Source organism: Aricia agestis, chromosome 19, assembly GCF_905147365.1.
Source record: "Aricia agestis chromosome 19, ilAriAges1.1, whole genome shotgun sequence".
Lineage (NCBI taxonomy): Eukaryota > Metazoa > Arthropoda > Insecta > Lepidoptera > Lycaenidae > Aricia > Aricia agestis.
This window is the reverse complement of record NC_056424.1, coordinates 4,781,488-4,794,883: the sequence shown is the minus strand read 5'-3', so window position 1 is coordinate 4,794,883 and position 13,396 is coordinate 4,781,488. Positions and strand designations below refer to the sequence as shown.

At 36.6% G+C, this 13,396-nt stretch overlaps 1 protein-coding gene across 1 annotated transcript; it reads left to right on the top strand.

Annotated features, from left to right (window-relative positions):
• Window positions 1-2,178: 2,178 nt before the first annotated feature.
• On the top strand, window positions 2,179-11,367 carry LOC121736881 (U1 small nuclear ribonucleoprotein 70 kDa). Its single transcript, XM_042128365.1, has 9 exons — window positions 2,179-2,551; window positions 2,874-3,056; window positions 3,793-3,855; window positions 4,391-4,472; window positions 6,416-6,517; window positions 7,252-7,392; window positions 8,127-8,229; window positions 8,752-8,930; window positions 11,011-11,367. The coding sequence occupies exons 1-9, from the start codon at window positions 2,408-2,410 to the stop codon at window positions 11,118-11,120; spliced, it is 1,107 nt and encodes a 368-aa protein (XP_041984299.1). The 5' UTR covers window positions 2,179-2,407; the 3' UTR covers window positions 11,121-11,367.
• The last annotated feature ends 2,029 nt before the right edge of the window (window positions 11,368-13,396 follow it).

Genomic DNA, 13,396 nt, shown 5'->3' with positions numbered 1-13,396 from the left:
ACGAACGCAGCGATGCGTTGTCTATGCGCGGCCACTTTCACTCATAATCTGTGGTTCGCCGCGTGGGTGGCTGTTGAATATCATTCTGTTCAGGAGCAGAGAGAGCTCCGGTAGGAGTGTTAGTGTTCTGTGAGAGAGAGGCAGTAGATATCATAGATAATCTATACTAATATTATAAATGCGAAAGTATCTCTGTCTGTCTGTCTGTCTCGCTTTCACGCCAAAACGACCGAACCGATTGTAATGAAATTTTGTATACAGATAGTCTAAAGCCTAAGAAAGGACATAGGCTACTTTTTTACTGGAAAAAAGGGTTGTAAGAGGGTGAAAATACGAAAATTTGTTCAAATTAAGTTAGTTCCAAAAATTCATACTAGATGGCGCCTTACGTCTCTTACATCGCGCTAACGTTTGCCCAACATCTTTCTATAAGAGGTGGTATCCTCGTGAATTTGAGTTTCGATTTTTTTCGATTGTTATTTCTTTTTTACATTATTTAATAAGTCAGTACTTTATATTATATTATATATACAGTGACGTAACCTTAAACCTATCAATGATAAATAGTTTATGGGTAAAGTTGTGTAATTGGAGGGCTAAATAAGCTTTAAAATTTGGCATAATATATTATAAAGTTTAATTTAAAAAAATGAAATATTATGTGCACACTGCACAGCTGTTTTGATTTAAGGGGTACCAGGGTTTTTTTATAAAAGCTTTTGACACCAATTTTGTTGACATCGCGCGCTATAAACTGAAGTCCACGCGGACGAAGTTGCGGGCAACAGCTAGTACATATATATACTGAGTAGATATGTTGGATCGTAATTTGCTCGACACCATCCAACTTTTTGCAGCAGATGACGATTAATATGCATAAAACATTTTTTATTTGTAAATACATAATTTTAAAATAAATACTATGAATTATAGATTTTCATTGCTAAATGTCACTTTTATAGTTGGGAAAAAAACCCCAAAAAATAAAAACAACTCGTTACCATTAATGCAAATTTACAAGTATCCAATTAAACCAAGAATCTTATGTTATATTATATAAGCTTCTTGAATTAAACGAAGCAAGTCTCCTTAAAATATTGATAAAATTACATGTAAATACATAACTCTAATGTAATAGAACAGTAGCATATAATATTATTCATACGTTTTATTGACATTACGTTTTACCGTGTTTCTTTTTTATTGGGCTACTTTGGGCTATCTTTTTATCGCGAAGTGGCGATTTGATCGGTCTTTGATCTGGCAACCCTGCTTGTCGCAGTTTTTTCATCAAAAGCCCCAACATTTTTATAGCAATGGGATCGTGTCCCTACCAACAAGATGGCAAAAAGTTGTCAAACAAAATGACACCTATATATTTTAGTCAATTGTAAATAAACTTTATAAAAAAACCATTCGAATGTTTATATAAAATGCGAAAAAAAATTCCACAACCTTTGATTTTCTGTGTTGTTTTTTCATCTCCCCTTAATCCTTGGTTTTTAATCAACTTGCAAGGGGGGGTAATTAGTTTCAGGCATGTACAAGTATGTATTAAATAATTAATAAACATGTTTGAGTATAATTAATACAATCTATGATACTTGCGAGTAATAATAATATAATATAGGAAATTATTTAACATATTAATTAAATTATATTTAAACTTAGAAACAGTAGTGACAATTTAGTTTAAGAAAATGAAGTTAATTGTTTGGTTAAATTATATTTTGTAATATATTAATTCATGATGAACGGTAAGTATTAAAGAAGAAGTTTTAATACTCCGACAAAAACATGCAAAAGTTTTCGTCAAAAACAAAACACAATGAAATGTATTGCAAAATAAAATTTAAGTAAACAACAACAATAAACTTATTCTTGAAATGAGTTATCCAAACTAAATTATAATATTACTGTCATAAATAATCAAGTATCAAAACTATAATTTCGACTATAGATAGACAAGGTTGCCATACGTAGATTTTTTGAATTTGCCGCCTTTTTCCTGTCTCATCTTTCGCTAGCCAGACTCTAGCTTTCTAAATGTTATTTCACTTGACTAAATTTAGTCACTAAATCATTTAGAACTTCTAAATTTAGTGAAGTGAAATAAGCGCTTATGTGAAGGCAGCCTTTGTGATATAATATGTCATTGCAAATGCTAAACTAAAAAAAAAGTAATCGCAATGGCGGCGTGATTTCGTGAACTGTGATGTGTTAGTAGGTACCTAGGAATTTTGTAGAAATATCAAAAACTTTTCAGTTTACTTTGTTATGGGAAAATAATATCTCACATCTAAAGTGGGTCGCTTAACTAATTGAAAAACTTTGAGTTGAAATGTGTGTTGTGTTTCAAGTAGCTTTTGTGTGTTGGTATTGAGGGACTTTTACTTGGCGTGGTAAAATGACGCAGTTTTTACCCCCAAATCTTCTCGCACTATTTGCGGCGCGAGATCCTATACCATATTTGCCACCAGCAGCAAAACTACCACATGAAAAGAAACAAAAAGGCTACGATGGAGTCGGCGCTTTTCTGCACTTATTTGAGGTTAGTATTATTTGCATATTATACCATTGAACAAAGAATATTCCTATATATATACGAACTGGCTTTATTGCAAAATTATTATTAATTTATAAACAATAGAAAGTAACATTTGAAAATTTAGATGTGTATAATATTATAAACATCTAAATTATAATATGCTCTCAGAATACAGGTTTATTCTGTATTCTGATAATATATTTTATCTTATCTTTTATATTTTTATTTCGTAATAAAAAACAATAAATTGCAACTATAACAATATGTGTTATGTATATTTAAAGTTGTTAATTCTCGTGCATTCATAGTTTATTGTTGCCTTCAGCACCCCTCGGAAACTCCGCCACCAACCAGGGTGGAGACAAGAGAAGAAAGACTGGAGAGACGCAGAAGGGAACGAGCGGAGCAGACCGCTTACAAACTGGAGCAGGAGATTGCTATGTGGGATCCAAGCACCAATGATAAAGCCACTGGTGATCCCTTCAAAACACTATTTGTAGCCAGAATTGTAAGCAGTATACTTATAATTAATATTATGATAGTATAACTTATTTGAATAGGGAATTTACACAAAGGCTGGAGTATAAGAAGCTAGCACATACACCCCCATACTAATAAACGTTGTATAAGCTTTGAATAGTAATAGAGTGTTTTGTTCCTGTCACACAAGTGTCATTTTTAATTGAAGAAGACAAAACACTGTATAACTATTCAAAGCTTATACAGGGTTTATTAGTAAGGGGGATAGTAAATAATCAGACTAAAATCTGACATCTTGAGCAGGTCACATTAGAATATTGATAGAAACATTGTTAAATGTCGAACAAATCTTTTTTACTGCCTATGCTGGTGCTGACTCTAGAGTCTCTAGAACATTGCAGTAATAATTTGTCCTATTGTTAATAAAATATCATTAATCAAAAGCCTACTATTATTATTACTAAACATACAAACTGTGTAAAACTAAGGGAGATCGCAGACGGCACACTTTTTGTGTGATAGAGTCTGCGGCGCACATACAGTCTGCATGGCCGCGCCTTGCCGACTGTATGTGCGCCGCAGACTTGATCACACAAAAAGTGTGCCGTATGCGATCTCCCTTATGTTTACTAGCTTAAACACATTTTTCCAAATTTTTACAAACCATTCAGTTTGAAGAGGGAACAAAGGCATCGTCAAACTTACATCTTATACATAATATTGTGTGTGATTTTGTATGTAAACTATGATTATTTTTTTTTCAGAATTATGACACATCTGAATCTAAACTCAGAAGAGAGTTTGAGGGATACGGACAAATAAAAAAGGTACTTAAACCATTTGTAATATTTAAGTTTATTAAAACCTTTTTTCAAAGGTAATACATATTGTAAATTGAATTCGTAATTCAGCTTTTATGAAAAACATTTCTTCAGGACTATAATTAGGATTACATACTAATAGAATAATTCGTTTTTAGTAGTATATTTTGGTAGTATATACGTGGGAGAGCCATGCTTCGGCACGAATGGTCCGGCTCGACCGGAGAAATACCACGTTCTCACAGAAAACCAGCATGAAACAGTGCTTGCGCTGTGTTTCGCCGAGTGAGTGACTTTACCGGAGGCCCAATCCCCTACCCTATTCCCTTCCCTACCCTCCCCTATTCCCTTCCCATCCCTACCCTCCCCTAATAATAACCCTATTCCCTCTTAAAAGGCCGGCAACGCACATGCAGCTCTTCTGATGCTGCGAGTGTCCATGGGGGACGGAAGTTGCTTTCCATCAGGTGACCCGTTTGCTCGTTTGCCCCCTTATTTCATTAAAAAAAAAGTATTTTTACACCAAAATATTTATTTTCAGATATACATGATATATGACACAGAGAATGGAAAGCCGAGGGGCTATGCGTTTATTGAATATGAGCATGAACGAGATATGCACTGTGAGTGTTAAGACTGTGTAAAAAATTATGAATTTTAAGAAAGTCCCAACCTTAACATAATTAAAACAGTCTATTAATATTTCTTTCTTCGACAAAAGCAACAAATACAAAAGTTAAAGCTGGGCCTTTCAAAACAAATCAAAGATTGCAATATTTATATATAAAGTTTTTAACTAACTGGCTGAAACTCGTAATACATTATTCATTTCTATAATATATAATATACAGACTGTATGTTATGCATAATAATATATAACCTATATTATGATCTTTCCTTAAGAAATGTGAAGATTTTAATGCTATTATGAGTTTTATATGTCGGATGCCATTTAACTTACTGGAGGGATTTTACACATATTAAAAACTGCATTCTAGTGTTCAATTCCTCCATAGTGAAAATTATGGCAACACATCGACCATTTAAGATGTATGATTAATAAGTGGTTTTTTCTATTCACACCACAGACCCAGCCGTTAAGACCCTACCACACAAACTCGAGAATACCGGCCACGTTATTTTATAGGTTTGTATGTGGTGGTAAGATGCCAACATACAATAAAATTTTAACCGAATATTAGTTATAGGTAGGATATTTTTAAATGTTATAAACAATGTAGCTGCAACTTCGTGCACTCAAAAGAAAATATCGCGAGAACCGTATATTTTTCTACAATTAAAAGTAGCGCATGTCCTTCCACATCTGCCAAATTTTATCCAAATCAGTCCAGTAATTGCAGACAAATTGCTACTCTTCATGTTTGTACTTATTTTGTTTATTGAGAAGTTATAAAATTAGAATTGGAGTAAGAAATTTAACAACAGGGATACTAGCAAAACACAGAATTATTATCTTAAGTGTCAACGGTACAGGTAACTTGTGAGTGTACAAGAAAGGTAAAGACACGACAAAGGTAAAAAATTGGTTTATTGTATTACTCGCCAAGAAACATAATAAAAATACCTATATAAAAACAAATATAGTTGGTAAGTTTAAAATAATTGTAGTTAATCCGGAATTTTTATAACAATTACTTACCTAAAACAATTTTACAACATAATTAGGTACAATATTGTTATGATTGTACATTAAAGTTAAATTATTTTATGTTTTTAATGATAAATATTGCGCTTTGGATACGTAAGTAATGCGCACCAGGTAAATGGTAAATTCTACCGGCGGCCGTCGGAATTTTCTATAATTAATTGTCAAAGTAAGTACTTTTTAATTTGGGTCAAAAAAGTAAGTAGTCACGGTAGGTATTCCTTTATATACTACGTCTGTCGGCTTGGTCGGTAGGTATACTTAGGTACTTTCACTTTGGGTGATTTTTAATGTTTTTCAATGTGAATATTAAAAATTGCCCCCTTTATTTGTTGTACATGTTGTCTTTATTTTTATTCCTTACTAATAAAATTATTTGCACTGTGTATACAAATGTTATAGTTACACAATGTTTTGTCCTCGTTCAATACATAATAAAATACTCTTGACCGACAAAGAGGAGCATTGTGTAAAGTGTAACATGTGTATACAGTGTAAATCTTTTTATTAGTGAGGGCTTATATGCTTATTTGTAAAAACAAGCATATAAGTATGGTTTACATGATTTTGCCTTTTTAATATTTGAGTAACTGTTTTTATGAATGTAATATAATATAAACACTTTGCAATATAGGTGATCATTGTAAGTAAAATCTTATCTAGTAGTTTCTTTTGCCAGATTTTTGCAAAACTAATCCATATTTTTTTAAAAATTTCAAAAATAACGTAAAATTATGATTCACAGTAAAATTTTCTTTTCATTCACAAACTCATGTAAACCGATGAACACATTTAGAATCTTTTATGTGGGCCACACAATTGAAAGGTGAAATTCGACTAGGCCTACATAAAAGATGGATATGCTATTACATAGATATTAACTATGTATTCATTTTACAGCTGCATATAAACATGCTGACGGTAAGAAGATTGACGGCAAGCGAGTGCTCGTGGACGTTGAACGAGCTAGGACTGTGAAGGGATGGTTGCCAAGAAGACTAGGTTAGTTTAGATAATATTATGACTGATTGATAAAAACGTGTAGGATTCGGTTACATTTATAGGCTAGACAACAACATGGTTACTGCTATTAAATTTTACATAATATACTAGCTGACGGCAAACGCGTTTTGCCGTAAAAATTTATTTATTTATATTACGGCTTTTATTAGAGTTCCCAGCCGAACGAATAGGATATATTTTGATTATATTATTTTAAAAACTATTACCTATTTTTTTGTATAGGGAATATTATGTAACTAGACGTTCCGCGCATAATAAGCACAAGAATATCATAACTACCTAACTATTGTATCAGCAAATGGGTTAATAAATAAAAGACGTTCCGCGCGGCTTCGCCCGCGTAAATTTTTAAGGTATTTCACAGACAAATTAGTCCAAAAAATGACCTTTGATCCTTCACGTGGTCTACTTCTTTTCTGTGCCAAATAAAAGAAAAATTGCTCCAGTAGTTCGTGAGATAGGCCCTTTCAAATAATTTCCCCCGTTTTTTTTTCATATTTTCCTCTATTTCTTCGCTTCTATTAGTCTTAGCGTGATAAAATATAGCCTATAGCCTTCCTCGATAAATGGGCTATCTAACACTGAAAGAATTTCAAATCGGACCATTAGTAATTAGTTCCTGAGATTAGCGCATTCAAACAAACAAACTCTTCCGCTTTATAATATTAGTATAGATTTTTTTTGTAAAATTTTGTAATGCTTGATATTTTCAGGTGGTGGCCTGGGCGGTACGCGGCGTGGCGGCGCCGACGTCAACATCAAGCACTCCGGCCGCGAGGACAACGAGAGGGAGAGGGAGCGATACCGCCTCGAGCAGCGGGACAGGGATAGAGATAGGGAGCGCGACAGGGACCGTGAGTATATTTCCATATGTGAGCGCCGCTTGTAGTGTATGTGCAGTGTATCTACATAGTAGATACTTAACATTATCTCATTAACACCAGTAGTGGGGATGCAGTCTATATAATGGTCGATTTACACGGGTGACTGACGGGTCGATTTTAGTCACCCGGTAAGTCACCAGTCAACAGTAGTATTTGCAGCCAGCGATCGCTTGCGACTGAGCGTTTGCACGGTTTATTTTAGTCACCAGCCGCATGCGGCCATTGGCCGCACGACTTTTTGTAAATCTGTCAGGTTCTGTCAGGCTGTCAACAGTTCAGTTGTGTAGTAACAGTGAGTGAGGATGGACGTGCGCTCCGCAGTGGTACTGGGTGTATTAGTGAGCCAGTGTCTCTAGGAAAAAAAAAATTACGCCACCGACGCGCTGCAGTCATTGCCCAGCTGCGCGCAAGATTTTAGGTAAAAGCACTGTGTCTATCTGAGACTATCAGTCTTCCTGACTGTGACATCTTTTTGCCCAAGTCGCTGAATTTTACTATGAAGGAATATCGGCCCCATGAAGTTGCAGGCAACATCTATTTAGTAATAACTAATAAGTTAGTAATTAATATGGCAGATGGATATCTCCTTACTTTAGGTTTCCGGAAAGTTTTAAAAGCATTTGGTACTAAAAGTGACACGGGATATTTATATAATAAATTTTGGTTGAGAAGAATATGAATTATTATTTTCTCTTGTCGTCCAGGCACGCGACGTCGCTCGCGGTCGCGGTCGCGCAGACGCTCGGGGTCGCGCACGCGCCGCCGCGACAGGGAACGCGAGAAACGGGACGAGGAACCGGCGGAGAGGTGAGTATTATTACTGTATTATAGTCAACAATCTTAAAGATTTTCATCTGCGATGCCCTTAGGCCGCTTGTAGATGCGTAGCGTACAGGCCACGTGAAATAGGAGGAAGAGAATGTGAAACGAGCGAATTTACTCCTTCGAGATTCACTCTTTTCCCAATCTCAAAATAAAAGCAGTAATCGTGCCAAGGTCTTACAATTATTATATTTTATAGTCATTGTGAATCTATGAGATCGTGATCTTATATACACAGTGTCTAAACACACTAGGCCGAAGTTACGCGACGTAAACGTATTTTAAATTACCCATGATACACTATTCCGTCGCGTTCCGTCCGTATTTTGTATGCGTTTGACATTGCGGACGCAATCATACGGAATTTACGCCGCGTAACTTCGGCCTAGTGTGTTTAGACACTTATACAATAAACTTATAGTGCTTTTAAATATAATATTATTTTATAATAATATAATTACTATTAGAAACCTTTAATCTATTTGTGGTGTACTTATTAATTATTAGACGTCGTCGGCGGTCGCGCTCACGGTCGGAGCGGCGACGCGAGCGACGCGACCGCGACAAGGAGCGCGACAAAGACCGCGACAAGGACCGCGACCGCAAGCGCTCCCGCCGCGACCGCGACCGCAAGGAGACCAAGGTCAAACCCGAAGACATCAAGATCAAGGAGGAGCCTCAAGACGGTAAGCTTTACATCCAGTTGACTGCAACTCCGTGCGTCACAATTCGTTTATCGCGCGGAACCGTACATTTTTCCGGGATAAAAAGTATCCCATGTCCTTTCCTGGGACTCAAAGTATCTCCATACCCAGCAATATAATTGGTTTGGCCGTGAAGATGTAACAGACATGTATTCACTTTCGCATTTATGATAATATTAAGTATAGTATAATATAATTAGTATGGATATGGTATGGATCTTGTGTCCTTCGGAAACGGTAATCTGCAGCAGCTTTGGGTTAAAGTTTAAACTTTAGTATGTTATTATTTTTAGCAATATTCCGCGAAAAAAAACTTCAACCTGTAAGACTGGGTTGCACCAACTAACTTTGACTAACCTTAACTATAACCGGAAAAATTGACAGATGTCGTATGAGAATATGGGGTGTTTGGACGCCATATAACCTAACCCAACCTTAGTAAATGAGATAGTGTATGCATAGGCATGCATACTCTAGACAGCACCTCCCTCCTCTCCCACACTGCCTATGCGTACAACCTGCAAGAACCTGCAAACACCACCACCACAAAAGCAATTATGTTAGCAAATTCGTGCAAGGCCTCGCACCACCGTGCAAGTTGAAAACCTCGATGCGCGTTTCGCCCCAACACCGGAACATCCTCAGGATGTTGACTCTACGAACAACGTCCGTCAAGTACTGAGGTTCTTGCATGCGAGTGTACGCATAGGCAGTGTGGGAAAGGAGGGAGGTGCTGTACGCATGCCTATGCGTACACTCACTCATTTACTTTAGTGATGCAACGGATCTCTGTTTCTGTTTCCGCAAGTGCGGAAGCTCCGCGCTATTTTTAACCGACTTCCAAAAAGGAGGAGGTTATATGTTCGGCTGTGGAGATTTTTTTTTGTATGTTCAACAATTACTCCGCCGTTTGTGAACCGATTTTCGAAATTTTTGTTTTGTTGTATTAGGGTTCACAAAAGTGGTAACCTGATGATGGGATCCATGAGTAATCGAGGGAACTCCTCGAAATTTATATGGAAACATAATATGGTGATTTTGGTTTTATGAGAAGCATCCTAAGCATATCCTACCAAAACGCAAGATTTCGCAACGAGGTATACTATGGTTCCGAAGATACTAAGAGAACTCCGGATTCCTTATAGATACAAGTTTGGGGGTTTCGGCGCTGTTTTAAGAACTGAAAGCATATGCTACTATGCATATTACATTCATCATCATCATCATTACCACGACAGGGTCACCAATGTCACCAAAATTGAACATAACAAATTCAACCTTAACTCCAGAGCGTAAGGCACACATTTGACATTACTTCTGAGAAGTAAGTTGCTTCGATAATAGGCGGCCGAGCCGCAGCGACCAGGCCGCGGCTGCCATCGAGATGATATTTTTATGGTAGTTGATACCTTAGTATACAACCACCATAGACCACACGCACCTAGGTCTCGAGTCGAACGGTGGGACCGGTTATAGATGTCCCAATTCGTACACCACATGTGGCCGCTTGGGAGTTGAAGCGTTCGAGACCGGTTTCCTGCACGATATTATTTGTTGCTAATAGTTTGTGTATTCTCAAAACTTCACAATCGAAATATTTCGTGTAAAGATCGCTCGAGTCATACAAATGCTATGGACCGGTAGATGTCCGAATTCGTACACAAATTCACCCTCCTATTAGTCGATATGTAGGTAGCAAAGTAGTTGTCAAATAAATAAATTACGAACAAATATTCGTGCTTGTGTTTCTTTTACAATATAATTCCCTACTTACAAGTTAATGTGTTTAATAGAAACTTAGTTAAATGACAGTAGCGTGTACAAATGCGAATTCTGTGGATAACTAGCGACAAAACTTGTTGCTATCGGTAGACCTATAGAGCTTAGGCGATCGCCCGAGTCGCTGGAGAATAGGGCCTTTTCTCATTAGATGTTCACTTAGTTAGACCTACTTCCTCGCAAATAATGTCAATTAACTTTGAATCAGTAATCAACATGTTCAAAATAAACTTCATACAATAGTCAAAAGATTTGGTTAACAATGATTCTGTTGCGTTTTCAGATTACCCCGAGTTCAGCCTGCCTCCTCTGGATGTCCACATCAAGCAAGAGCCAGAGGATGAGAATAAATATAATCCGGAGGACGCCAACGGGGACGACTATAATTATTAGGATTTTAGGCCATCCAGACTCGCAAATTCTGTGGAAGCGAGAAGGCAAGACACTGCCTAAATTCTCTTCTCGAAATGTGTACAGAGTCTGGTTAGGAATTAACACTAGCTAAATAGGTTATGACAATAATTTTCATCGCAAGTTGTGACCACTTTTACATATTAAGCAGAACATAGCCCTCCTCACACTTTAGCTCAATTATATTTTACCGAGATGTGTAAACTGTCTTATGATTTGTACCTTATAATATTGTGCAATCAATATAAGTACACATTTGTCAGGGTTTGAAGGTTTTTAACGGAAGTTTATCTATTTACAGACTGACACCATCTTAACTTCTAACTATTAACTTTAGATAGACAGTCTGGCAAAAACTATGAACTAAATTATCTCAAATTCCATAGATTTGCCATAATATATTTTATGTTTCAATTTCTAATGCTACACCAAATGTATAGGTCTAATGCTAAGTACTCACATACTGTTTTGCTCGATAGTTTTACTCCAAATCGAGTAATTACTGTGTGGACCGCAAAACTCACAGCTCGAAGGCTCGCATCGAGCCGGCTTAATGGAATTAAATCTATCTATTTAGAGTAAATCTATCGAGCAATGCTGAATGTGTGGACGAAAGCTCGAGCCGCGGGTTTTGCTCGACGTTATTGCTCGATCGAGCAAAACCGTATGTGAGTACTTAGCTTAACAGCTCTGAGTTGACCGTACATTAGAGCGCTTTCACATTAGGTTGACGTGCTGCTCTTTTTAGTATAGAAGTCGTGCTGCCTTAAATTCAATGTCCCATCTTTCAAAAACTTGTGAGGCATAATATTCAATTGTTGTGCTGTCGTATTTTAAACATAAAGCTAAAGTCATTACTGTAAATACTCAACTCAAATCATACAAGGCTCAACTCACTGGGGCAGAGATGAAGCGTCGCGCGATGCTTTTTTGCCTACAGCCAGTGCCGTAAATAGCCTTTTTTGCGCCTTGTGCCGTGTGCGAGATTCTATAACTGCGCCTCTGTTTCTTTTTTAGATATTATAGGTACCCGAGCAATGCTACGTATAGGCCCCTCTGATCTGGCCATTCTTGCGCCACCCCAGAGTCTACGCCCTGTGCCTGGGCACCGGTGGCACCGCCCTATTTACGGCACTGCCTACAGCGTAGATTATCATATCAGCCTATAGTCGTCCACTGCTGGACATAGGCCTCTCTCAATGAACGCCGATCTCCTGCTACTCGCATCCAACATGGCCCATGTTGGATGCAGCGTAGATTAACATAATAATTATTATGAATATTATGCTTAAACACATGACGCGTCGCTTCGACTCTGCTTCAGTAAATTGAGCCTAAGGCCGTGTTCAAACCAAAATAAACGGTATCTAATGTCCGTGCCTACGCCTAGCGTATTGTCGGTTAGATGTGAACGAAAAAGTGAATACGTATGGAAATACAATAAACTGCGTAACGTTCGCTCACATTCGGTGGCTGACAGTCAGTTTGGTTTGAACACGGCCTAAGACACACACATAACTTTCGGTGTGTTAAATCTAATGTATAAATTTATTATAAATTCTTGCGTTTTTTAAATGAATTATAAGTAAAGATTTAATCGAATCACGGTTGTCGATTCGCGCCCTCTGCAAATTCATGTCTCGGGCTATCGATTTTAAATTAAATTGCCCTGGCGTCAGTAATGCAATAATTTATAGATTTTAAATCCTAGTACATTTTTAGTCTGTGTGTTTAGTTGTTTACTATGTTCAAGTAAAACATAAATACATACCTTTTGTTTTATTTCAACTATGCCTCATATAACCTAGAAGTTATTAGTATGTAGTATACTACATAACTATAGTTATGAAGAGAAAGGTGTTAGGGCATAGGCCAAATCACAGCCGCAGCTAGAGGGGGCATTGTGGGGCAATGCTCTACCTTGAAATCTCAATGCCCTGCCCTAAAAATACGAAAAATGAAGATTTTTTTATGACTAAAATTGTGACATTCAATAATTTTCATATTTTAATAATTCTTTGTTCCTATCCTTGTAATGTTGTAATATATCAAATTTGGCTCTAGCTACAGACTACATGTAGAGAGGTTGTTCAGGGATAATGGAGGTTAAACATATGACATATCATATTAGGAAGAAGAGAGATATAGTTTTTACTTTTTGTATTGAAAAAAATATAAGTATTTAAAATGATATTTATTGCTATTAATTATTATTTTAATAAATATTATTTTAATTTAGATTTTACTTCTATCTTATT